Raw genomic sequence first — 26,080 nt, forward strand, 5'->3', positions numbered from 1 at the left:
TACAGTATTTACCTAACATGTTTGTTTTATAAAAGGTGATATGATGCTTTAACATTGATCCGCGTATAGTAAGATAATTTCAAGTCAAGCCAAAGAACTATTAAGATTTCACAGTTAAAGATTTCACAGTTAAAAGCAGAAAATGCAAATGTAAAGATTCTATTACCCATGCTAGCTTTGCAACTTGGCCAAGCCCTTCTTGGCATACATGTTAGAATATGACAGTAACATACCAAGCTGCACATTTAACCTGGGAAACTGTAATAGAAAATACTCCATAGGTATCATGTGGCTGCTTATATTAACATTCATTTTTGTATTTTAATTTTTTTTGTGGCAGGAGGGCAGAGGGGTTTGGACAAAGAGGGGAAAATGTTAGTCTTTATCAGTAATGTTAGCATGTCAATGTTCCAGATTTGGATTTGGGTTTCACACCTCTCGGGTGAATTGGGAAGGATGGGGTGCTATTGGTTGGCTGATGTCTATTTGTATTGTGATGGCTATTCTTCGCATCCGAAAAAGCTAGGAAAATAATTTTTAACAATGAATTTTTGGAAGTTGTGGAATTCTGAAGGATACAACAAAACGATAGGGAAGCCCTAAATTCATTTTTGCCCTTTATACAGCTATTTTTTCTTGCCCTTCAGATAAGGCCTGTGGGTTTCCATGTTTGTGGTTTTTGTTGGTAAAATGTTTACAGATTATCCCAGCAGTTCCTGGCACTGTCTGCACCTCCTGATTAGGCTAGGCAGTGAGAATGCGGTGATGATCAGGTGTCGTTATCCTCATCTAAAGATCTTTGCATATGCCCACTTTGGACAGATATCACGAGAGGAAGCTTTCCTATGCTTTTAGTCATTCTTCCCATTTTACATTAACACCAACATGCAGCTGGACACAGCACTACATCTCAGCTGGCCTGTGGCTTTGCAGACGTCTTTCACAAAGAACAAAATCATGATTTCATACAGGCCATTTTGTCAGGGTTAAAGTTACCAGAGGGGGTGTTGAAGAGGATGAAATATGCCAGGAGAGCTCTAGGTGCTGGTCTCCTGCCTACGTGTCTTGCATCAGGGGAGCTGAGCTTCTTGGTTTGGTAGTCTACCCTTCTAATAAGCGTAGGTACCATGCTCACCATTGCATTGGTTCATTTTGGCAGCATACTTGCAGAGGCTGGATCAGATACACCTGCCTGTCTGAAAGGCCCACTACATCTACTGTCTCTCGGATTCAGGGGGGAAGGGAAGGTGTCTTAGGATAATAGACTCAGAGATCCTGTAGAAAAATACAGGACTTCTGTGTTAAGATTTAGTCTAATTCCTGCTGAGTTATGTTAGCTGGTGCGTAGAACTAGCTCCAGCGAGAATATAATGGAGAATGGGAAGCCCTCTTAGAGCTGCAAAGGAATGTAGATACTTACACTGTGGCAAGGAACTGGCTGATGAACCTCTGGCAGGTGCTGGAGCATCATTTTCATGCTCACTAGTCCAGTGGTTGTGGTGTGAACCACAAGTTGTGTGATGTCTGGCTTAGTGCCATGACTGTACAGAGCAGGGGGCTGATTTCCAGGCCCTCCCCCCATCCTGGTAGTGCTGTTTGGCCAGCCACACTTATAAACCACCGCCAGCAAGTTGGTCATTTTTGCTACATGCCAGATGCTACAGTCGTACCCAGGCAAAACTCTCATTGGCTACAGTGAATGCTGTGCCTGAATAAGCCCTATGGGTCTCGACTCCAAATTACTTTTTAAAAAAGGAAAACAAATCTCTGAACTGGTTAAAATTAAGCTTTAGAGAAAAAATACCCTTTTCTCCCTTGTTCCCTTCTCTGGGGACTCAGATAACAAATTTCAACCTGGTGGGGATTTTGTTTCAGGTTTATTAATCCATGGAATTTTAGGAGTTTATATAGTGGAAACTTTCACACAGTCTTAACTATAGCAGCACTTGCATTTCATCCACCATATCAAATTGGCTTATAGGAGCAAATCTTATCCCCAGGAAAACAGATGCACAGAGTGAATTCTCAGGATAATCTTTTTAAAATGTGATGGGGGATATTGGAATGTTCTTAGAGTGGAATATTGTACACAGAGCATCAACAGACAATTTGAAATGTATCCTCTTCCCCTGTTTCCCATGTAGTGAATTTCAATTTTCCCTTGCCTTATATGTACTACAGTATGCAGAGTAACTTCTGCTCCAATGTAGTAACAGTCAGTTTGCTGCTGTTGAAAATGACTACTTAAAGCTAATTTTACTGAGCACGTCTGTCTCAGTTGCTAAGGTGACTTCCTTTGAAGTTGCCACTTTAAAAATAGAAAGTGTAGTTTTTGAATATTAACGTACAGGAAAATGTATTTCTCTGTGTCAGTTGAACAGTCCCCTTGGTCACGTCAACAGTTACATCAGTTGCACATACACAGAGGGATGAAAGAGACAAGGCTCATGCTGTGAGGGGTTTTGCAGGTCCCATTGCTCAAGGAGTGTATATCATTTGATAGGCAGGGAGTGCTAGAGAGGAGGTTGCAGAAAAGGTTTCAGTTATAACTAGGCATGGAAAGATTAGATTTTTCCTGGTAAATGTCAGAAAATGTTGATTTCACCAAACACACGCTCTGCTGAAGAAATATATTTCCATTGATACTAATCAAACGTAAGGAAAATGCTGCCTGAGGACCTAATAGAGTTTGATTTAAGGATATTTATTTTCTATATTCTAATGTGGTCTTGACAATTTGTATTTTTAACAATTATAAAACTTTTCGAATCTCAACATCTACTGTCATTAAATAATTGTCTGATCACTCCCTTGTCTGACTCACCTTTAATTTTGTGCAACTGTGAAAATTTAAAGAGATGAAAAATGGAAAAAAAACTTAAAAATAAATATTAATATTACTTATCAAACTGATATTTAGATTGAATTCTGCCAAGTCGATTTGAAACCTCCTGTTTTCCCCAATAACTTTTAAAACTTCTCTATGTAGCTGCATTGCCTTAGCCCCTGTTAGTAGAGTACTATATTTGATTATACATCCACCATCAGGTGTTTGTATGAAGACACTTTTCCTTACTTCCAGTTGTCAATGAGGCTGACAGAGAGCTAGGGTAGAGCCCATAAGTCCTAGTCGTACAGTAGGATTGAGTTCTTTCTGACCAGACTTGGGGGGGTGTGGGGTCTAAATTTAAAACAATATTATGATATGGGTTATGAAGCTAAAATGCATCTGCAGTCATTTGATCACTTTTTTTGTTCTGTAGCATCCAGATGAGAAGAGACTGGAAGGCCTCTCCAAGCAGCTGGACTGGGATGTACGCAGTATTCAGCGTTGGTTTCGACAAAGACGCAACCAGGAAAAGCCCAGCACTCTTACAAAGTTCTGTGAGAGCATGTAAGGAGCTGTGTTCTTTCTTGCATGTTTTACCGTGTGCTTCCTTTAAATGCCCCGGTTGCAATGTTTCAGTTCAAGGATAAATTAATTCCTTCATTTTGGGGAGAGAGAATCTTCTTTTCTCAAAGGAAATCAGATAGATAGGCACCTGAAGAGCACAGGAGCAAGAATAGACTGAAAGGATCCTTTAGAACAGAGGTGGGCAAACTACGGCCTGTGGGACCGTTCTGCCCGGTCCCGGGAGGCTCGCCCCTGGCCTGGGAGGCTCGCCCCGGCCTCTCCCCTGCTGTTCCCCCTCCCACACAGCCTCAGCTCGCTGCACCGCAGGTGCAACGCTCTGGGCAGCAGAGCTGTGAGCTCCGGGGGCCACGCAGCTGCAGAGCCCTGCCTGACCTGGAGCTCTGTGCTGCGCGGTGCGTGGCACGGCTGCCTGTCCTGGTGCAGCTGCGCTGCCAGCCACTGGCGCTCCAGGCAGCGCGGTGACTGGGCAGGGAGCAGGGGAGGGGGCGTTGGATAGGGGGCAGGAGAGTTTGGGGGTGTGGTAAGGAGCTGGGGGTGTGGATGGGGTTGGGGCAGTCAGTGGGCGGGGAACAGGGGGATTGAATGTGGGCAGGCGTTCCGTGGGCGGTCAGGGAGAAGGGCTGGTTGGATGGGGCAGGGGTCCTGGGGGGGGGCAGTCAGGAAGGAGAGGGGGGTTGGATGGGGCTGCGGGGGGGCAGTTAGGGGTGGGAGGTCTGGGGACGGTCAGGGGATAGAGAGCGGGGTGGGTAATGGATAGGGCAGGGGTCCCGGGGAGGCCACCAGGGAACAGGGGGTTTGGATGGGGCAGGAGGCCCGGGGGGGCCATCAGGGGTTGAGAAGCAGGGGGGGTCAGATGGGGGCAGGGGCCAGGCCACGCCTGGCTGTTTGGGGAGGCACAGCCTCCCCAACCAGCCCTCCATACAATTTCTGAAACCCGATGCGGCCCTCAGGCCAAAAAGTTTGCCTTCCCCTGCTTTAGAATCTTGTTGAAATAATGCATGTAGATTAAACTGTGGGAAGTTTAGAGATACTAGAACACAGAAAGGGAAATGAGACTGATGATGCAAAGTTATGGGCATGGCAGGCTGGTTCTTTGGGGTGAAATCACTTGAAAAAATTATTTATAGCTATGAGATGAGATATTCATCTTTATATCACAGTTTTGAAGCAATATAATTTTGAAAGACGCTAGAGATGGGGAGGCGGACATAAAGACCTATTGGGTCATCTAGCCCATCCCTGTTATCGGTGCAGGATGGTTTCCTGTTCTGTCATTTTGTAGCACTTTTTCTGATCCAGATTTAATAACTCTGAGCAATTTAAGCCCCCACCACTTCCTTTGGGAGGTTATTCCGCAATGTACTTGAGTTTACTTTCAGGAAATCTTTCCTGATGCCTGTTCACTTTAAAACCAGATCTTCTGATATTGAACCTTTGCTAGATAGAACCCCATTGTTTTTAGAATCTAAATTACATTTCCATTCTGTATTAAGCATTTTAATGCTTAATCTGTACTGAAAGAGCCTTGAAAATTAAATCTACTTAAAATATTAGAGCAATTTTTTCTTAAAAGGAACTAAGTGATAGATCGTTACCTTATAATGAATGTGAAGGGAGAACATTATTCTGTTGCTTTCTTCTGATTCATTCCAAGAACCAGCCCAGTGGTACCAAGGTAACATGTTGCTCTATAGACATGGAAGATCACACGTTTGAGGCAAGATTTACTCCCTCTGGGTCGTGAGAAGCACTGTGGCAGCAGGAAAGAAATATTGGGCATACAATTTCGAGGACACCTTTTCTGGTCCACCAGTCAGATTATTGCTGGCTCAAGAATCCACTTGTGCATCCTGTTAGCCGGGGGAAAGCTGTTAGGTAGCAGATGTCAGCAGAAATAGAAAAACCTAGTCTGGAGTTGAGAATGAAATGTTAAAGAGGCTCCTGAGAATCCTTAGGTGATTTTAAAATACTGTGAATCAGTGTCAGCAGGGTTTTGCTTGTTCAGCAGACCTTACTGTTGCTGCATGTTTCTCTTCTGTATTTTATATTCTTTCTCTATTTAGGGTTTCCTCAACCCTGCTTTATCATACACTCCTCTGTAGGATGGGTCAGAATCTGGCTCTTAAAAATAATAGTTGATTCATCAGGACATTTATTCTGAAAACAAACACATGTGGTACACTAATAGCAGCCTTTTATTTATATTGAGACCAGGACTGAAGAAGGGGTGAAAGTCCGGAGGTGTTTCTGTTAAACAGATTGGCCGGCTAAGCTCAGAGCGCTGGAATGATTGGTCGTATAAAACACGACAAATTGTGCCAGTGCAATTGCCTGTTCGATGAACAGAGGCCCTTAATCATCAGAGCTCTTAATGCGTTTCCTTCACATTTACAGCTAAAATCCATTGTTTTAATATTTAATAAGACCAGGGTAAGATTCTGGATCTTTTTGATGGCAGAAGCTGGTGATCTTAATCATTTTAATTTGCAGAAGAATCACATTTTGTTGTTGATGACTTCAGTTAATTTTCCCCCGGGATTGTAATTTGTATACTGTCCCCTTAGCACCTGGGAAAGGACAGGGATCTTAACAGCTTTCTAGACCTTTGCTACTGTTTGTACATTGTATTTTTGGTACTTTGATGTATGGTTCCATAAGTTGGGTCAAATTTTACTCTTTTTTTGCACTGCTGGGCTTGAACCAGTGTAACTGGGAGTGGAATTTGGCTCTTCATTCCGCAAGTGGAAGGGAAGCACTGAAGAGTTTGCAGCTGAATTCAACACAGAAAGATACTTGTAGAGTACTCATTTTGGGGCAGGTTCATCATTGACTTACAGCTTATGCAGTTCCATTGATTTCACTGGGGGTAATTGGTGCTGAATTTGAGTTATGTTGGGCAAAAGGTGTCTGAAGCATGGACGATGCTGCTGGGGAAAAAAGTGCAGTAATGAGATAACGTCTTTTTGGGGGGAGAAGTGACTTAATTTTTTTTTTTACAAATTCTCAGTAAAAAGTGCAAAAATGAGACCATGATGTAATGTAACAGCAAGACAGTTAATCTATTCCAACAAAATTAAGTGCCAGTTTCATTCAAGAGTCATTGGGCGAACTCATGCAATATAAATATTTAATAGCAATAATAATAATACATGCAGCTCAAAAAGGAGCAAGATGACATCTGTGGTAAATATTAACAGTTGAATAGAGGTTCAGCAGAGTACTGAGCATGGATCAATTTTTGTCTGCATGTGATTCCAAGTGGCTGTTGCCTGTGTTATCCGAGGGCAGAAATTGGCCACACATGTACAGGTAGTGTGAAGATATACTCTTCCAGCATTCAGAATGCCCAGGAATCTTTTACCATGCTAGCATTGTCAGTGATATCAGAAATGATGCAATATATAGCGTCAAATGGTAACCAGGCTGCAAAGTGGCATGTCCAGTTTTTGACCCATCTATTTAATAGGGATAGAGTTGTTGGACTTTCATTTGAATCATGTGCCAAATCACTGTAGACTCTCCCTTCCCAATATCAGTCATTCATTTGTTGTCTGGTTCAATGCATATCCATCTACATTGGGGCACCTGGAGTATTACCCTAATTAGCAAATTTGGAGTAAAAAGTGGCCAATGATCATTATTTTAGGTATTGACAGGTAGATCGGTTGTGTCACCAATAAGCCGATCATTTACAAGTTGTGCGTGAGATTTAGCATTGAGGTTTTGTGCAGTAAGTGTGAAGGGCATCCAATAGCGTTAACCTCAGTTTATGGGGAATTGCTGTACCTGCTAAGTAGGCTTGGGATCTTCTTCCATCCTGACTTTCTGGACTGCTGCTGTTCTCTGTTGTTCCTTTTCTCTCACTTGAAGGTCTGACCCAGCTTCCACTAAGAGCCTTCCAAATTACTTCCCTTGATTTCAACATGAATTGGATTAGACCAGGGGTGGGCAAACTGTGGCCCGCGGGCCGGATCCGGCCCCTCAGGGCTTTGGGTCCGGCCCGCGGGACTGGCCCCCGTGGTGCCGCAGGCCCCGCACCACTCTCAGAAGCGGCTGGCACCACACTCCTGGGGCCCTGGGCGGGAGGCAGAGGGCTCTTTGCGTTGCCCTTGCCTCCAGGCACCGCCCCCTACAGCTCCCATTGGCCAGGAACGGGGAACCGCGGCCAATGGGCACTTCAGGGGAGGTACCTGGAGGTGTGGCAAGGGCAGCGCTCGGAGCCCTGTGTCCCTGCCCTCCCCTAGGGGCTGCGCAGGGATGTGGTGCCGGCTGCTTCCTGGAGTGGCACTGCGTGGGGCCAGGGCAGGCAGGGAGCCTGCCCTGGCCCCGGTGCACACCACTGCCACCCTGGAGCCACTTTAGGCAAGCAGCGCCGGGCTGGACCCCGAACCCCTCCTGCACCCTGCCCCCCAACTCCCTGCCCTAAGCCCCCTGCCTGCACCTCGTACCCCTCCTGCACCCCAACCCCTGCCCTGAGCCCCCTGCTGCACCCCAATCCCCTGCCCTGAGCCCCCTGCTGCACCCTGAGCCCCCTATCACACCCTGCACCCCTTCTGCACCCAACCCCCGCCCTGAGCTCCCTCCTGCACTCCGTACCCCCTGCCACACTCTACATTCCCTCCCACACCCCAATCCCGTGCCCTGGCCCTGCATACAATTTGCCCACCCCTGGATTAGACCCTCGTGCTCTGTTTTCTGTGTACGTGGTATACAAAGAAACCTGGAAGGGTCTGTGACAGACTAATCATTTCCTGCACTATTCTGAATGAACTTTACTGAATTAGATTTAATATCTTTGCGGTCCATTGTATTAAAAAATGCAATTGTGTATGTGTTGTTAGGGAATTGGGTGTATGTAACTTCTCTAGTTAATGCAATCTCTGGAAGGTCTTATGAACTTCAGAGGGCTTTTGGGACTAATATGTATGAAGTGGATTTACTAGGAAGTACTTGGGGGTAAGGGGAATGCAAATGACTCACTTCCAATCAGCTCTTTTGAAACTATGCCCTGAGGAGGTATAACCGTGCCTTAGTGGGTCATAACTGAGAATGTGAAATTCAGGACCAAAAGCTGAGAAATAGGGCAAACACAACCCAAAACACAACCCAAAACTTTTATAAGATATACCAAACCAGCCACAAAATTAAACTCCTGTTTCACCACACTGGCTAACAAGAAAACATGAAGGCAGTTTCCTCAGGCATTCCAGTTTTTATATCACCACAAACACTGGACTCAGAGATGAGTGGTTCTTTACAACCAGTCTCATCAAATAATAGGTTCTTCTGATCCCAAAGGACCAGCCACACACCCAGGTCAATATATAACTTAGATCTTACCCAAAAATCACACTGATTCCAATCCTTTAGTATTTAAAATCTGAAGATTTATTCATAAAAAGAAAGAGAGAAAGAGAAAGAGAGAAAGAAAGGTGAGAGTTAAAATTGGTTAAAGTTGGTTAATATGGTAATGGCAAAGTTCTTGGTTCAGGCTTGTAGCAGTGATGGAATGAACTGCTGGTTTAAGTCAAGTCTCTGCAGTACATCCACAGTTTGGATGGGTCATTCAGTCCATTGTTCAGAGCTTCAGTTTGTAGCAAAGTTCCTACAGAGGTAAGAAGCAGGATTAAAGACAAAATGGAGGTCTTTCCAGGGCCTTTTATAGCTTTTGCCCTGTGGAGGGCATCCCATGTTCTTACTGTGGAAAATTAACAACAAGATGGAGTTTGGAGTCACATGGGCAAGTCACATGTCCAGGCATTTTGCCTAGTCACAGCAGGAAATTTCATTAAGTGTAGATTGGCATCTCCCATGGTCCATTGTCAGTTAAATGTTCTTTCGATGGGCTACTCAATTGGAATAGTTCCTCCAAGATGTGCTGGCTAATTACTTTGTGGGCATTCTCCCAGGAGCAGACATTTGAAATGCAAGTATAGAACCAATGCTCATAACTTCACATACAAAAATGATACATGCATACAGATAGCATAATCATAACCAGCAAATCAGAACCTTTTCATAAACACCTCCCTCGACAACCTTTGTACAATATTTGCTTCAAATATAGAACAGTGGTTGCAACAATGATCTATATGGTCATATTTTAATCAGAGAACGTCACAGGAGGAAAACCCATTTTCTATATAAACCAGGGGTATGTCCACACCTTGAATACTGTATGCAGTTCTGGTCACCCCAGCTCAAAAAAGAGATATTAGAACTGGAAAAGGTAAAGAGGAGAGCAACAAAAAATTATTAGAGGGATGGAACAGCTTCCATATGAGGGGAGTGTGTCGTTCCCCTGGTGTTATCTGGACTGGTGATCAGCTAAGTCATTCCAATCTTTGACTTGTGCCCACTGAAGTGTGATAGGCCAATGCATTTTTTGTTGGAGGGGTTTGTACTGCCTGGAAGGAGTGATTGGAATATCCATGGCCAAAGGCATGTGGACAAATGACAGTGTGAGAGTGAAAAAATTTAAATGTAAAAGAATGAAGAGCAGTGGGCCTTTTCACCTGTCTCTGAAAGAAGATGGGTTACCAATGGGTGCATACGTGTACTGTGGATGCAGGAGAAGGAAAAGGGGCTCTCTCTCTCCTAGGTGGAACATGCATGGCCAGAATTTATCCATTCTCAAGCACCCGCCTCAAGAAAGCAAATTATGGTTGCTACTCCTTCTTTACTGTTTTGAATTGTATATCTTTTTTCCAAGTGAAATATTACAGTAAGAAGAACTTTGTCAGACCCTTCATGTGAATTTTTATTGTAGTTTGGGACCTGATGTTCTCTCCACTTTCCTTGAATAGCAGGATAATTCCACATACAAGAACCTAAATTGGGGAAAAATGGAGACGGCTGCTTTGGCTGTTGAGAACTCTGATATGTGGAGGTGGGAGTCCCGACAAAAGGCATCGGAACTCGTGTGTGAGATACATTAATGCAGTAGCAGAAAAACAGAAGGCAATAAGCTCCCAGACCTGAATTTTGAATAGCCCTATCCCCCTCAAGGCACCCAAAATATGTGACTCTGTGTTGGGGAGTGGGGGGAATGTTGGGGTGCGTGGAATTTATTCAACTGAAAAGCCAACTTTTCTAAAATGGCCCAATTCTCCATATATCATAGTAGCTTCATAGACGTCCTCATAAAAAGTGGGTTAAAAGACCCATTTAGGAACGTGGCATAGCTGCAGTTCTTACAGGCCCAAACTTGTTTTGGGCAACACAGCATGAAGACCTAAGAGTACACAACAAGAAATATTCATGGCATGGATCATAAAGAGTTGGATTTGTGGTCCTCCAAACTAATCTTGTAGGGGCACTCTGAAGTCCTGCCAACCCTCCAAAGGCTTATACTGCAGGCTTTAAACACTGCAGGAGCCTAAGCATTGTAGCAAGTACAAGAGCTACAAAAGTAAGCTGCCTAAACTTTACTCCCCAATTTTTCTGAAATTGCTGAAGGTACTGTTTGAAGTTACTGTGACTTGGGAAGCTGGCGTGTCAACTGACCGATATGCTCTCTCCAGTCAGAGCTGCTTTAAAACTCCCATCTCCTGTTATGCCTGGCTGCTTAGTAAGCTCTGATGTAACAAGAAGCAACTCCATTACAATTCTGTTTGATTCTGTGAACTTTGATTTGCAAGCAACAGAACATGGCATTATAGATCTGTATAAGTCTCTGATTCATCAATATAAATTTTGAAACACTTCATCTACCACAGTGGAAGACTAACTAGTGTTTCATAAGCAGAAAGAATAAGGGAAAGTGATTTGTAAAGAAAATGTTGCTAGATGTGGGATAAGTGGCTGTCACTGTGCATTCTGAATGCATACACGGGGAGAAATTGGGCCATTATTGCAAGTGGAGCAGTTTTAGTTTTAGTTTATTTGTGGGGAACTGTACTTTTAAGAGGCTTTGGTAAGAGCTAGTTAGAACCAGTTATATTATGCAAAAGGCCCATGTTAAGCAGTGCTGAGCTGTTAGAACTGGGACATGGAATGAAGCAGACTTGTGTCTACTTCTTGGCTCTGAGTAATCATGGACACCACCATAGTGACTACAAGCTACAGGTGAAGTGATTATGCAGCCAGGCTCTGCTGCTTCTTCCCTTTCTGAATCCCTATTGGACTCTGCTTCTATTCCACTTTCCTCATTGGCTCCTGTTGAGACATCTCACTTCATGACCAACCTCACAATGACCTCTTCCTTCCCCCATCTGCAAGAGATGGGCCTTATTTCAGCATCCAGGAGGCTGATGGCCAAATTCAGAACCAAGAGCAGGTACTCTCTGCCTACCACCCCCGGCTTACATCTCTCCTCTGGATTTAGCTCTGAGGCTAGATATGAATTCTTTGAAGGTATACCTGGGAGATGCTAGAGCCCCCAAAGGGGATTGCAGTGCATAGTGTCAGGAACGAAGGCCAGCAGCTGAGTCTGGGACTAGCTAGCGCGTGCGCTCTCTCTCTCTCTCTCTCCAGGCTGTATAATGAATGCAGGTGAGTTACAGCAGAACTGCCTGATTGGCAGATCCTCCTGATTGGCAGAAGGGAACCAGGAGGTGTGTTCTTAAGGCCAGCAGCAGCAGGAGGAGGTAGCTGGCTGCTCAGTGCTTGTGCCCAGATCTGTGATTGCTTTTATACCTGCCTTGTTCCCAGCCTTGCTCCAGCTCCGCTCCCTTATCCAACTTCTGATTCCAGCTCTGACCTTTTAGTTCTGACTCTGGCTCTAACTAGTCAGACAGACGAGCCCACATCTCAGTTTCTGAGACAGAAAAATCATCTCCTAGCTAAAATGCAGCACTGGTTAACGCTGGGCAGACTGTAGTCTCTCTGTACTAGCTAGGTACTGGGGAGGCAACTCTGAAAGATCCTCAAGGAGTTTCCTCCTCCTTTCTTTCTGGAGAGGAGGAGGATATTCCCTCCAATCCTTCCCCTGTGGAAGAAGATGAGGGTCCAGCCCCCAAGTTCTGCAGTTGGTATGAAACAGTGTGCCTCTACCCCTGTTCTGGCCTCACTCCATTGGAACCACCTGTCAAAAGACTCCTGCAGCCATGGCTGACCCTGGAGCCTCTCTAAAGTGGACAGCTGCCTCTGAAGAGAGGAAGTGACAGACTAAGCCCCTACGTAGGAATGCCGGGCTCCTCTCTTTGATCATTATAGGGTCAGGCGCTAAAATGTTGCGTAAAGAAGTTATTGCTGCCAAGTCAAGCTGGCAGGTGGGTCCAGTTAGCTGTAAATGGGTTATAAAAGGTGTGAGAGACCTTTTTTTATGAGGCAGGAGGTTCTGGAGAGAAGTGGTGGCAGTAACTAAATGTAGGGAATAAGTTTGGGCTGAGGTTTATGTTGTATTGATAACTCACAAACAATCAAACCCTATGGGGAGGGGCATTTGGACAGGTAAATTGAGGTCTGTGTGCTGTCGGTGAAGGAGGGAACCTGCCTATTCAAAGGGGGTGTACTGTATTAATTTAGATGGAACTAAATGGTGCTGATTTTACAGGATTAGGACAAAATAAATAAAGATTATGAATAGGTGCAAGAAAACCAGACAGAAAAATTGAATTAGTTTAAACAAAAATGGCCAATGGCTATAAGTGAAGCACTGTGGTGAGACCATACTTGGTAAACAAGAAAATGTGGGCATAAAGTTACCTATGCCAAGGTTGGCCTTACGAAAATGGATTTAATTGGTGGACAAACTAACAAGGATAAAATATCCTGCTAACTTTTACCCCTTTTGGCGTTCTTAAAAAGAGACTGAAAAAAAGAAGAATCATCTTCCCTGCCCCCCCCCACACACCCCGGAGCTCATCCCCTGACCTGCCAGCAGTGCTCCTCGTCTTGACTCATCTCAGCTTCCTCGACCTCAATTCAGAAGAAGCAGACTAGGTTAAGGGACTTTCTCCCCAAGAGGAAGGACAGCTGGCCTTGCTGCTATTTAAGAAACTTTGTTTTCACCTGTGAGTGTTGAAAGTTGTCACATTCTCATGATATCCAATCCTCAGTCTGTTAGTGGGGATATTTAATTGCCTGCACCACAAAGGCATGTAAAATGCTGTCCTGTTTCTTTTCCCCTCTTTGTATTGCTTTCTGTCCCCCCTTCTTTCCTCCTGTCCTGTCTCTCATTCTTTTAGCTTTTCATCACATCCTGAAATCAATTGTATTACATTCATCCAAGCCTGCCTTATCTAAGGAGAAAGGATCAAACCAGAGGACATGGTGATTTAATGGTTTCTTGTGGCCTTGAACTCTATGAATTGTTTGAGATATCAGTTGATTCAGATTTACTAACAAGCACCATTAGTGCGAGGGGAGGGGGGAAACAATAAAATACAAAGGACTAGCCCTTTCATTCCACAACAACAGCAGGACATTTAATGAAACCGAGGTGAAAAATTCAAAATGGATAAAAAGGAAATGCTTTGTCACATAAGCCATAATTAGACTGGGAAAATCATTGTTACTTGCTATTATTGAGGCCGATAACTTAACAAGATGCAAAAAGGGATTGGATGTTGATATGGATAAAAAAAATATTCAGTGTTGGGTTTATGCTTAGTTAATATACACAGTTTTTTCAGAACCCAGAAGTGTCCATGTTACTTCTTATATTCTTAATATTGTGTGGAGAGCAAATACTCAAGAACTAGTTAACGATAATGTTGGAAGGGAGATGAAACCTTGGGTTTCATTGCACAAACCAATTTGTAATTTTTAGGGATTAAGATTATGGGGCAGATTATGCCACATCTGTCTACTGTGGAGTTTCTTGCACCTTCCTCTGCAACACACTGGACACTGTTAGAAAGAGGGTGCTAGATTAAATCAGCATCTGGCCTGATCCAGTATGGCAGTTTGTATGTTCCTGTGCAAACTTAAGTCAGTATTCTGCACGTGGAGCATTTTGGGTTGTGACCATTTGAGTTGTCATTTTCTGGTTCATTAGCTGCTACAGCTTCTGCTTTAGAAGTGTAGGAGTGACTGGATGTGTGAGTGTCACTACCATGCTCCATCGTGAAAGGTTGTGGCAAACTAATAGCTCAACACACCGACTAGGATTTGAAGGAGGGGAACAAGTTACCCTGATGCACTGAAGGAGAGTAGCCTCTTCCAGGAATCTAGGCCTGAGAGTGTGGAGTCATAGGTATGGAGCCAAGAAAGGAAACAAAGGGAATTTGAGAGTGAACAGTGTTCACAAGGAAAACAAGTTCTGAGATGTTGGCAGGAGCAGACTGGGAAAGAGCCTTACATCTGAGGATGAGGCATTCCATTGGGATGTGGAAGGAGCCCCAGGCAGTGAAATGGCTTAAGGGTAGGAGTGACGTGCCCTTAGCAGGAAGTGAAGAAGGGCTGGTGTACACTACATGGTTAGGTCAACATAAGGCAGTTGACATCAACCTAATTATGTCAGTGTCTCCACTACAGCCTTCCTCCCGTTGATGTAAGGCCTTACTACACCGACATAATAACTCCACCTCCATGAGAGGCATAAGGCTTATGTCAGTGTGGTTAGGGTGACTCAATGTCTGTGCAGACACTTCATTAAATACATCAGCTGTTGGCCAGGCAGCTAGAGCCCAGCTGCCCCTGGATTGCTGGGTGGCTGGGAGCCAGGGCAAGAAGCCTGGACCCCGCTCCCGGCTGGAAGCTGGGGTGAGAAGGCAGGGCGGCACTCCCTGCCTGCTCCCCCTGATCCTTGACATTGACAGTGCTTCCCAACTTCTGGCAGGGAACGGGGAGGCGAGAAGCCCCGGGCAGAGAGGGGGGCAGCCAGGCTCCTGGCAGGGAGCTGCTATCAGAGCTGAGAGACTGGGCTCTCAGCTCCCCACACTGCCCCTCTTAGGTTGGCAAAAGCATTCCTGGTGAGGATGTGCATGACCAACCCAAGGAGGGTAGTGTGGACATGTACCACCATAATAATTACTTACCTTTGTAGTGTGGACATAGCTGAAGAGGAGTTAGCCACTACGCTTTGAATAGATTGTAGGGGAGCCGAAGTGAAAGTCATGGAGGCCAAAGAGAGGGAGACTGCAGTTAAATTATGTATCACAATGCCGAAGGTGTGGCAGATAGTTTCCTGAGATACGGAACAGGAAAAATGGACCCAATTTGGTATGTTGTCAGCACTGAGTGTAATCAGCATGTCACATACTGTGATGGTTCTTTATTATTCACATAGCAGAGTTAGATTTACATTTTATTCTATAGCACTAAAATATGGAACTACGGCCCAGAAGAGATTATTGCACCCTAATAGCATGCACAGGTGTGCTGCAGTGAACACAAGGAACAGATAGTGATGTTGTATTTGATGGTGTGTGTGCTTAGACCTCCCAGGTTAGGGGAGGAGGGACTAAGAGTGATTTGAAGAGAGACAGGGAGGGTGCTTGTCAACCATGGATTGGGAGGCCTTTCCAAGCATAGGGAGTAGTATGTAAGAAGGCCTGGAGGCAGGAATGGCTGAAGCAAACTAAGGGAGGGTACTGGGTGGAGCTAGGGTGACTAGGTGTCCAGTTTTCAACTGGAACACCTGGTCGAAAAGGGATCCTGGCGGCTCTGGTCAGTACCACTGACTGGGCCATTGACTGTCCGGTTGGCGGCGCTGTGCAGTGGGGCTGGCAGGCTCCTGGAAAGCAGCCCGCATGTCCCCCCTCTGGCTTCTACGCTTAGAGGCAGCTAGGGTGTTTCAAACGCTGCGTCCACAGCTCCGACTGGCTGGGAACTGCAGCCAATGGGAGCTGCAGGGCCAGCGCCTGCGGATAGGGAAGCACGCAGAGCCACCTGGCTGTGCTTCCACGTAGGAGCTGGAGGTGGGACATGCCATTCCTTCTGGGATCTGCTTGAGATAAGCACGGCCGGGAGCCTGCACCCCTGACCCCCTCCCAGGCCTTAACCCCTTGCCCCCGCCCCAGCCCTGATCTCCCTCCCGTCCTCCGAACTCTCGGTCCCAGCCTGGAGTTATACCCAAGAGGAGTAAGGGAGAAGACCCAGCTTTGCAAGAGACCTATTACTGTAAGTCGACTAATCGGTCTATCAGGGCTGAATAGTTCATAATGAAGAACAAAACTAAAACTTTTGAGTAAAAGTCCCAGTATTTTAGAAAAAAATCAGCATTTTAGGGCTTGTCTGGGTCATTAAAGTCAATGGAGAACAGGATCTGACCCTTACTCACACTATAAGATTTTGGTTAAATACCCTCCACCCCAAGTTTCTTACAAATCCACACAATCCTATCTACCTCACTTGTCTGTCTTATTTTTCTTTCCATTTCTACATAACCTCTATCAGGGTCATAGCTAAGTGCTGCACAAAATTAAAGAATGCAAGTGCTCAGGAGGGACAATCGGTAAGACCGAAATAATAAGAACTTAAACCCTGCAGCCCCAGAGTAGTCATCCCTTGTGTAGTAGATCTTTGCAGGTAGGTCATTAAAGTGTGAAGTCAATGAGGTTGCAAAGGTGTAACAGAGCAGAAGATGGCCCAATGTGCCTTCAGTTCACAGCTCCATAGTGACAATTACATATACTTTAAAAAGTTATGCAATAGTGTGCTTGAGAAATGATGCCTTCACCCCAAACCCCTCATCTCCAGCCCCATCCCAGAGCCCGCACCCCCAGTTGGACCCCTCACTCCCGGCCCTGCGCCCAACCCTCTGCGCCAGGCCAGATTCCCCTCCCACCCTCTGAACCCCTCAATTCCAGACCAGAGCACCCTCTTGCACCCCAAACCCCTCTGATCCCATCCCAGAGTCTGCACCCCCATCCAGAGCCCTCACACCCTCCCGCACCCCAACCCTCTGTCCAAACCTGATGCCCATTCCCACACTCTGACCTCCTCATTTCTGGCCCCACCCCAGAGCCTGCACCCCCAGCTGGAGCCCTCACCCTCCACACTCCAGCACCCTAAGCCAGCCCAGTGAAAATGAGTGAGTGAGGGTGGGGAGAGTGAGTGACAGAGGGAGGAGGGATTAAGTGGGCAGGGATGGGGCCTCACAGAAGGGGCGGGGCCTTGGAGGAGGGTTGTGGCAGGGGAAGGGTGTTTGGTTTTGTGCGAATAGAAAGTTGGCAACCCTAGGTAGAGTACAGGAAGCACTTTTATCACTCCAGTATCTAAAGGCATGTCTACATTAGAGCTGGAGGTGGAATTTCCAGCTTGGGTAGACATACCTGCACTAGCTCTGATTTAGCTAACATTCTGAAAATAGCAGTGTGGTTGCAGCTGTATGGGTAGTAGGACAGGTTAGGTTTCCCAAGTATTAACCTGGAATCTCGGACAGGATTGTTCTTGGGGAGGCTAACCTATTGCATTGCCCATGCAGCTGCTGCTACACTGGTATTTTTAGCTTGATGGCTTGATCAAAGCTAGCATGGGCATGTCTACCCATGCTAGAAATTACACTTCCAGCTCCAGTGTAGACATGCTGTCAGTGACAGGTTATAGTTCAGATGTGATCTTGGGGATGGTGGGGGATGACCTATGCTTTCTATTGTACAGACCTGTTATAATTCATACATGAAGTTATGGCTATTCCAATATACTGCATGATCCTTCTCGTGGGATTTTACTGATTCCTGAGGAGGATTCAGGCACTGTTCCTACCATGCCTTGCATGTATGGGACTTGATATAGGATTTGCCTTCTCTACGGCAAAGCTATGTGTGTTTTCACATCATTGTAAACATGTAATGTAACTGAAATTTTTCTGTTTTTTTAATCTCCTAGAAGGAAATGATGCAGATTCTGTTAGGGAACGTGGCATAGAAACAGAACAGTACAGCATCTAAGCACTCTGCACACACGCACCGTCACTGCAAAACCACATTGTCCAATGCTGCATTCCAAAGATGCCTAAGCGCTGAAGGACTCTGCGGATTTAGCAAAGTTGCCAAGTTCACCAATGTCTTTTAAAAGTCCCCAATTTATTTCCAAATTATTTTATAATCAACGTATTATATTTGGCAAAGTACCTGTAGAATTGTATCTTAATTCTCAGCATTAAGAAAACAGCAAATTATGTAGGAGCACAAGCACAACAAAACAGAAGGAACTAGGTGCTGACATTGCTTTATTGAAGTTAGAGAGTTTTGTCATTGACTTCAATAGCAGCAGCACGGGGTACTTACTCTGTAAATTTCACTCACTGTGTAAAGCTGTGAGATAAGTGTTGGATCAAACAAATTTTGTAAGAGTTCTTGAGAATATTTGGCAGTGCTTCTGACCGCAGGATTCTTGTGGGCTCTAGTAAATGATCTTTTACCATAAGCACTTTGGGGCAGGAGCTGTCTTTGTCTTTGTACAGTGCCTAGCACAATGGGGTCTTGGTCCTCGACGGGGGCTCCTGTGTTCTACTGCAGTACAAATAATAAATAGGAAAACTTCAGTAATTGTCCTAGAACGTCTGTGTGCCTCCAGTACAGTGGTAAAATGTTATTGTTTCTCTAAGCTGGATTTTATGTTGATTTTTAAATGAGAGAGTTTCCATGCCAGATGAAAAGAACAAAAAACTGAAACACACAGGACACATTAAATAGAAAGGAATGGGTCTTATAAATTAATTGGCAAATACCAAATGCAAGTATGAGGGAGGCGAGTAGCCTTCTTTGAAAGGGAGAATTCTTTGTATTACTTTCAGAGGCCCTGCATTGAAAAACCACATTTTGTCATCTTTCTCACACTGAGTGAGAGAATCTGCGTCAGGTTTGAGCGTTTTCCCAGAGGTATCAACAAAAATAGCTCTGCAAGCATCCATTTCGGTTGCCTGATATCAAGGTAGATTGAGTCAGATTTGTTTTCTCTCCTCTTCAGCTATTTATGAGTTGGTTGAGTTCAGGATCCTAACGCAGGGAAGAAAGGTAAGCAGCAGGATACGGACCCTGGACTTCAGGAAAGCAGACTTTGACTCCCTCAGGGAACGGATGGGTAGGATCCCCTGGGGGACTAACATGAAGGGGAAAGGAGTCCAGGAGAGCTGGCTGTATTTCAAGGAATCCCTGTTGAGGTTACAGGGACAAACCATCCCGATGTGTCGAAAGAATAGTAAATATGGCAGGCGACCAGCTTGGCTTAACGGTGAAATCCTAGCGGATCTTAAACATAAAAAAGAAGCTCACAAGAAGTGGAAGGTTGGACATATGACCAGGGAAGAGTATAAAAATATTGCTCGGGCATGTAGGAATGAAATCAGGAGGGCCAAATCGCACCTGGAGCTGCAGCTAGCGAGAGATGTCAAGAGTAACAAGAAGGGTTTCTTCAGGTATGTTGGCAACAAGAAGAAAGCCAAGGAAAGTGTGGGCCCCTTAATGAATGAGGGAGGCAACCTAGTGACAGAGGATGTGGAAAAAACTAATGTACTCCGTGGTTTTTTTGCCTCTGTCTTCACTAACAAGGTCAGCTCCCAGACTGCTGCGCTGGGCATCACAACATGGGGAATAGATGGCCAGCCCTCTGTGGAGAAAGAGATGGTTAGGGACTATTTAGAAAAGCTGGACGTGCACAAGTCCATGGGGCCGGACGAGTTGCATCCGAGAGTGCTAAAGGAATTGGCGGCTGTGATTGCAGAGCCATTGGTCATTATCTTTGAAAACTCGTGGCTAACGGGGGAAGTCCCGGATGACTGGAAAAAGGCTAATGTAGTGCCAATCTTTAAAAAAGGGAAGGAGGAGGATCCTGGGAACTACAGGCCAGTCAGCCTCAGCTCAGTCCCCGGAAAAATCGTGGAGCAGGTCCTCAAGGAATCAATTCTGAAGCACTTAGAGGAGAGGAAAGTGATCAGGAACTGTCAGCATGGCTTCACCAAGGGCAAGTCATGCCTGACTAATCTAATTGCCTTCTATGACAAGATAACTGGCTCTGTGGATGAGGGGAAAGCAGTGGACGTGTTGTTCCTTGACTTTAGCAAAGCTTTTGACACGGTCTCCCACACTATTCTTGCCAGCAAGTTAAAGTAGTATGGGCTGGATGAATGGACTATAAAGGTAGATAGAAAGCTTGCTAGATTGTTGGGCTCAACGGGTAGCGAACAATGGCTCCATGTCTAGTTGGCCATCAAGTGGAGTGCCCCAAGTGTCGGTCCTCGGGCTGGTTTTGTTCAATATCTTCATTAATGATCTGGAGGATGGTGTGGATTGCACCCTCAGAAAGTTTGCAGATGACAGTAAACTGGGAAGAGAGGTAGATATGCTGGAGGGTAGGGATAGGATACAGAGGGACCTAGACAAATTAGAGGATTGGGCCAAAAGAAATCTGATGAGGTTCAACAAGGACAAGTGCAGAGTCCTGCACTTAGGACAGAAGAATCCCATGTCCGCTACAGACTAGGGACCGAATAGCTAGGCAGCAGTTCTGCAGAAAAGGACCTAGGGGTTACAGTGGACGAGAAGCTGGATATGAGTCAATAGTGTGCCCTTGTTGCCAAGAAGGCCAACGGCATTTTGGGATGTATAAGTAGGGGCATTGCCAGCAGACCAAGGGATGTGATCGTTCCCCTCTATTAGACATTGGTGAGGCCTCATCTGGAGTACTCTGTCCAGTTTTGGGCCCCACACTACAAGAAGGATGTGGAAAAATTGGAAAGAGTCCAGCAGAGGGCAACAAAAATGATTAGGGGACTGGAACACGTGACTTATGAGGAGAGGCTGAGAGAACTAGGATTGTTTAGTCTGCAGAAGAGAAGAATGAGGGAGGATTTGATAGCTGCTTTCAACCACCTGAAAGGGGGTTCCAAACAGGATGGATCTAGACTATTCTCAGTGGTAGCAGATGACAGAACGAGGAGTAATGGTCTCAAGTTGCAGTGGGGGAGGTTTAGGTTGGATATTAGGAAAAACTTTTTCACTAGGAGGGTGGTGAAATACTGGAATGTGTTACCTAGGGAGGTGGTGGAATCTCCTTCCTTAGACATTTTTAAGGGCAGGCTTGACAAAGCACTGGCTGGGATGATTTAGTTGGGGATTGGTCCTGCTTTGAGCAGGGGGTTGGACTAGATGACCTCCTGGGATCCCTACCAACCCTGATATTCTATGATTCTAAGGAAAACTTCAGTTAAAATGCAAGCACCATTTCTGTTCAGTGTGTCCTGATGAAAATTTTTCTGGGCAGAACTTAAAGCTTTCCAAAATAGCAATAGAACACTCACCATGGAGCAGGAGATATTGGGGATAATTGGGGATTGGTCCTGCTTTGAGCAAGGGGTTGGACTAGATGACCTCCTGAGGTCCCTTCCAACCCTGATATTCTATGATTCATTGCCAGATCAGAAGAGCATTGTTATAAGGTTTTTTCCCGCATCTTGTGCAAGTAGTTCTCTTAGCATCTTGTTCATTGCCAAGAGCTGACATGCCTGATAAAGGTTTTCTGTGCAAAGAGAGAGAGATGATGGTGTGATAAGGGATTTCACCTTTGTTGCCTTGTTTGATGATGTGACAGTTTGTAGACTAAGGCTTTCCCGCCCTGAGGCAGAGCACGGTGGAGGAGAAGGAGGGCATGGTGCAGCGGATAAACCAAAGGCCCATGGCACATTCTGGCTGGCAGGACAGAATAACTCACAGAAGCCTGAGCACATTGCACGCTGGGATGCTCCAAATGGGTGTTTCCCAGTTCCTGCTGTCCGCTCTGCGTAGGGTTGAAAAATAATCTCTGGCAATGGCTGGAAATATTGGCATGGGGAAATGTTTGTGCCATTTGACCAGCTACCACCAGTGTCTGGTTTGAACAGTAAGAATATTGGACTAGATTCTGTCACTTGCTCTGCTCCTTATTGCACCGCTGTAGCAGTATAGAGGGAGCAGAAAGCCACCGGATCTCTGAAGCAGGGGAGACCCTGGTGCACAGAGAGCTGGAAAAGCTGCTCCTTCACCCCGTTATTACTCCCTAGTATGTCAATGAAGGGTGGGGGAGGTATAGCGAATGGCACTTTGGCTGCTCTAATTGCATGGTAGCTAGCATAAAATTGGCCCGGAAATCAGCAAGCCTCAACTGGCTCCCTTGTGGCCCATTTCCATCCCTCTCAGATGTGCCCAGCTGAGAATCTGGCCCGCTGTTTTATTTCTTAAAGCTCAAACCTTAAGTAACAGTCACTGGCAAAGCACACTGCACATTCAGAACTCCAAATGTTTTCCCTGCATGTCTGGGGAGGGGTGGTTAGGATAGTGGAGATGGCGTTTAGATGTGTTACAGTGGGTTTACTTTAGTATATTCAGTGGATATTTATTCGAGTGGGATGAGAACTCCATTATTCTGTCCTCAGCTTTGCTATTGTGAAAGCTAGCTTGTGAAATGGCAGCCTGGACAACAGGGTGGACAATCACTGAGACTCTTCAACCTGAACTAAACAGATAAAGGCAGGGACAGGAACAAGGATTTTCAGGAGGCTGGGTCTGACCCCCACCCACCATAAAATGTAATAGGAACCATTTTGCTGTAAGGATGGTTTGTAGTGAAGTCAGCAGCCCTTTGCCTTACTGCATAGTCCAGACCTGGACTTCAAGATACCCTGTGTCTACGCTATATATTGTAATACACTAGGGAGTACATACTGCCTTTAGTTAGTGGGAGAGCTAGAGCTGAAGAGAGAAGTACATAAGGTCTGTTGATGTCCAGCAGCTTGTATAAAAGAATCACCTTTATATTCTCTACAGGCGTGTCCTGACTCTCTACAGGCAATTATGGATGCTACATGTGCTTTGTTACTTTAGGGGTTGAATTATGTCTATACTGTACCTTTGGATCATGCTAATACACTGAACTGTATTCAGGTTGTACTGTAACAGTGTTCATATTTCTTATGAATTCCTGCCTTCTCTCCAAACTGGATTATTTAGAATTCCTAATTCCTTGAATCTTTCTGCTTAGGTGATGCAATAGTAAATACTGTTAATAAGTTTAATTAACTCCTGTGTAGATCCTGTGAAGACACTATCTCTTAATGTTATCACTGCAGATTAAGCAATGTTATAATAAATTAACTATATGGATTTTTCCCTTGTGGTTTGTGTGCACTCATCATTGCTTTATGGTATGGAAATTAAATAATCCTTTCTTAAATTCTAGTTAATGTGAACATTGGTTTAAAATTAGGTTGAGGAAGTCTGCTCAGGCTGAAATGTAACAGTTTAGCATGCTACAAGGGGAGGGCTGAACAGACAGTACTAGCTGTATTTCTCAATATCTGTGTGTCTTTGCACTGGCTTGTGATCAATTTTTCAAGAGGTTATGCATTTTCTGTGGCGTGTTGTACACCCTCCTCTCTGACTGAAATCACCCGCCCCCCTTGGTGCTGTGAGTGTAAAGGCCTGTAGATGGGCATGGAATTATCAAAAGGAGCCGTTTGGTATTCTGGGATGGATCTTGTTCTCTTCTGTTGGAGCTGTTCCACTTTGTATAAATCATTAAATATTCAATGGAACAGGCACTGGAATCTGGGCTCCCCACATCCTGGTAAGTGGCCTAGCCACAGGGATATGGAGTCACTCCTTTTTTGTGGGCCCAGTGACTCTCTAAGTATTTTATACAAAGTGGAATAGTTTTAACAGGAGTGAGTAAGAGAAAGAAACGCCCCAGAATAGCTAACAGCCCACTGGGAGGGAAGTGACCTGAGATCAGATCCTTACTCCAGTGTGAGGATTTGACCTGAGTTCAATCCTTACTCCAGTGTGAAGATGTCTCCTACATCTTAAGGGAGTGCCCTTACCACTGAGTTGTTGGGCATAAGAGGGACATTACTCCCCTTCTTGTGAATCCAGCTCTTTATTTTCTTTGCTGGTATTAAAAGTACCTGAAATTGAAACATTACATTGTTTCATTTGACCCAAAAAAACAATTTTCCAACTTTTTTTATTTGCCTAAATCTGTGCAAAGACACGGGGCACAACTTCTATTGGGGACCTGTGTATTACATAGCAGAGTAGTTTCCCACAATGTTTAATATTTGTTTCCTTCTGAGTTTTTGACTATCCCATGTTAATATATCTTACAGTAATATGCTTTCATGCTCTTTAGAGAAAGCTAAGATGTGAGTACTTTCTTCTGATGTAACTATTTTATAAGCTGAATTGGGAGTTTACAATAGAAGTATAGATATTTCTGTTTCTGAATTTTCATTTTTTGTTTCATAATTAAGAGCTGAAAGTTGTAAACCAACTGAGCTGAAGATAATGCCTGCTGAAAGCTGCATTTGTACAGCTGTCTATCAAAACATCAGTATAACAAAGATCTCCATTCATACCGCCACAGAGAATAGATTTTTTTGACTGACAGAACAGTTTGTGGTATATGGAGATAACATTGCATGTATATCCAGAATAACAAAGTGACTGACAGTGGAAGATTGTTAGAAAGTCTGTTGCTTGCCTATTCTATACCTGAATGACTGACAAACTCACGGAGCTGACAGACTTGAAGACTGTTGATGGAGAGCCTTCTAATACTGTAATTTATTCTGTAAGGCCACATTCTGTCTTCATTTATACCTATGCGGCTTCTTTAATTCCACTTCACTGACAACATTCGAGTTGTGGACTGAAGACGGAATCTGACCAAGTACCTGAAGAAGACCTCTATGGGGCTCAAAAGCTTGTCTCTGGTCCGATGAAAGTTATTACCTCACCCACCTTGTCTCGCCAATATTTGGCAAGTCAGACTAATGTTTTGCACTTTGACGCCTTGAGACCCAAGAAGTCAGGGTCAGTGAATTCTGAAAAAGGTGCAAATACAGAATATTTTGTTAGATTCCAGAATGAATTTGGTGTAGAATCTCCAAGGGATTTAGGGATTGAAAGTAATGGATCAACTTATGTAAACAAAGTTACTCACATGAATGATCTTCTAGAATCAACCCTTCAAAACATGATGAAAATTTGTGGCTACAGGCTATGAAATATTTTCAATACAAGATACTGCAGAAATGATATTTGGAAGTATTTAATGCCCATTCTAAAATCAGTTACTTGTGCTCAATTACTTGGATACTTTAAAATGAATGAGTAAGGCTTGGCTGTCTGGTGTTTCTTGGTAGATTTCCTGGTGTTCTGGCCTGTTAAGTTTTATTCTCACGCTACCCTGAGGGCACTGCTTTTTCATGAAACCTGCTATAGAAATCCCTTATTACTGTTTCTTTTGTAGTTTGCTTGAAATCTTGAGGGCTAAGGCACATGCTCATTTTCTTAAAAATCAAATCTGAGGCAGCGTGACAGTTATTTGTCTTCATCTGTTCAAGTAAATGTACATGTGATTTTTCCCTTGGTAAATCAAAACAAAGGGACAACAGATCGTGGACATAATGCAGGGGAATAGACGGAGTAAATGCAGTCCTCCAGAATAGATGAAGAAAATAAATTGAAGAGCGAACAGAGACAATGAAATTAATTTTTTTTTTAAGGAACAAAAAACCTATTGTGTTACAGATGAACATGAAAAAAGGGTTGTGATTGCTACAGGAATGTTATGCAATCATGAATGGGAGAAGAGATGGTCTGTGTGCTTGCAGATGAGAGGTGTTCCTTTAATCAGTCTTGCCATAAAGACATATGGCCTACAGTAGGAGGAAAAGTTAGAGAACTCCTGGTCCAGGGTACTAGAAAGAGCTCCTTGCTGCACACACAGAAAGTGAAGTCCAGGGAACGTTGAAAGATTCATGGGCTTGTGTAACTTTTGTGCAATGAGCATCACTAAAGG

At 44.6% G+C, this 26,080-nt stretch overlaps 1 protein-coding gene across 3 annotated transcripts in view; it reads left to right on the forward strand.

The window, feature by feature from the left end:
* The window catches only part of CERS6 (ceramide synthase 6), a 222,198-nt gene that overhangs the window by 71,570 nt on the left and 124,548 nt on the right, over positions 1-26,080 (forward strand). For all 3 annotated transcript variants that reach the window (XM_078847955.1, XM_073305738.2, XM_073305739.2), the window contains exon 3: positions 3,264-3,394. In XM_078847955.1, the coding sequence (XP_078704081.1) occupies positions 3,264-3,394 (131 nt within the window). The remainder of the gene's footprint in view (positions 1-3,263; positions 3,395-26,080) is intronic.

The sequence above is a fragment of the Lepidochelys kempii genome, chromosome 11 (genome assembly GCF_965140285.1).
Source record: "Lepidochelys kempii isolate rLepKem1 chromosome 11, rLepKem1.hap1, whole genome shotgun sequence".
In the NCBI taxonomy this organism is placed as follows: domain Eukaryota; kingdom Metazoa; phylum Chordata; order Testudines; family Cheloniidae; genus Lepidochelys; species Lepidochelys kempii.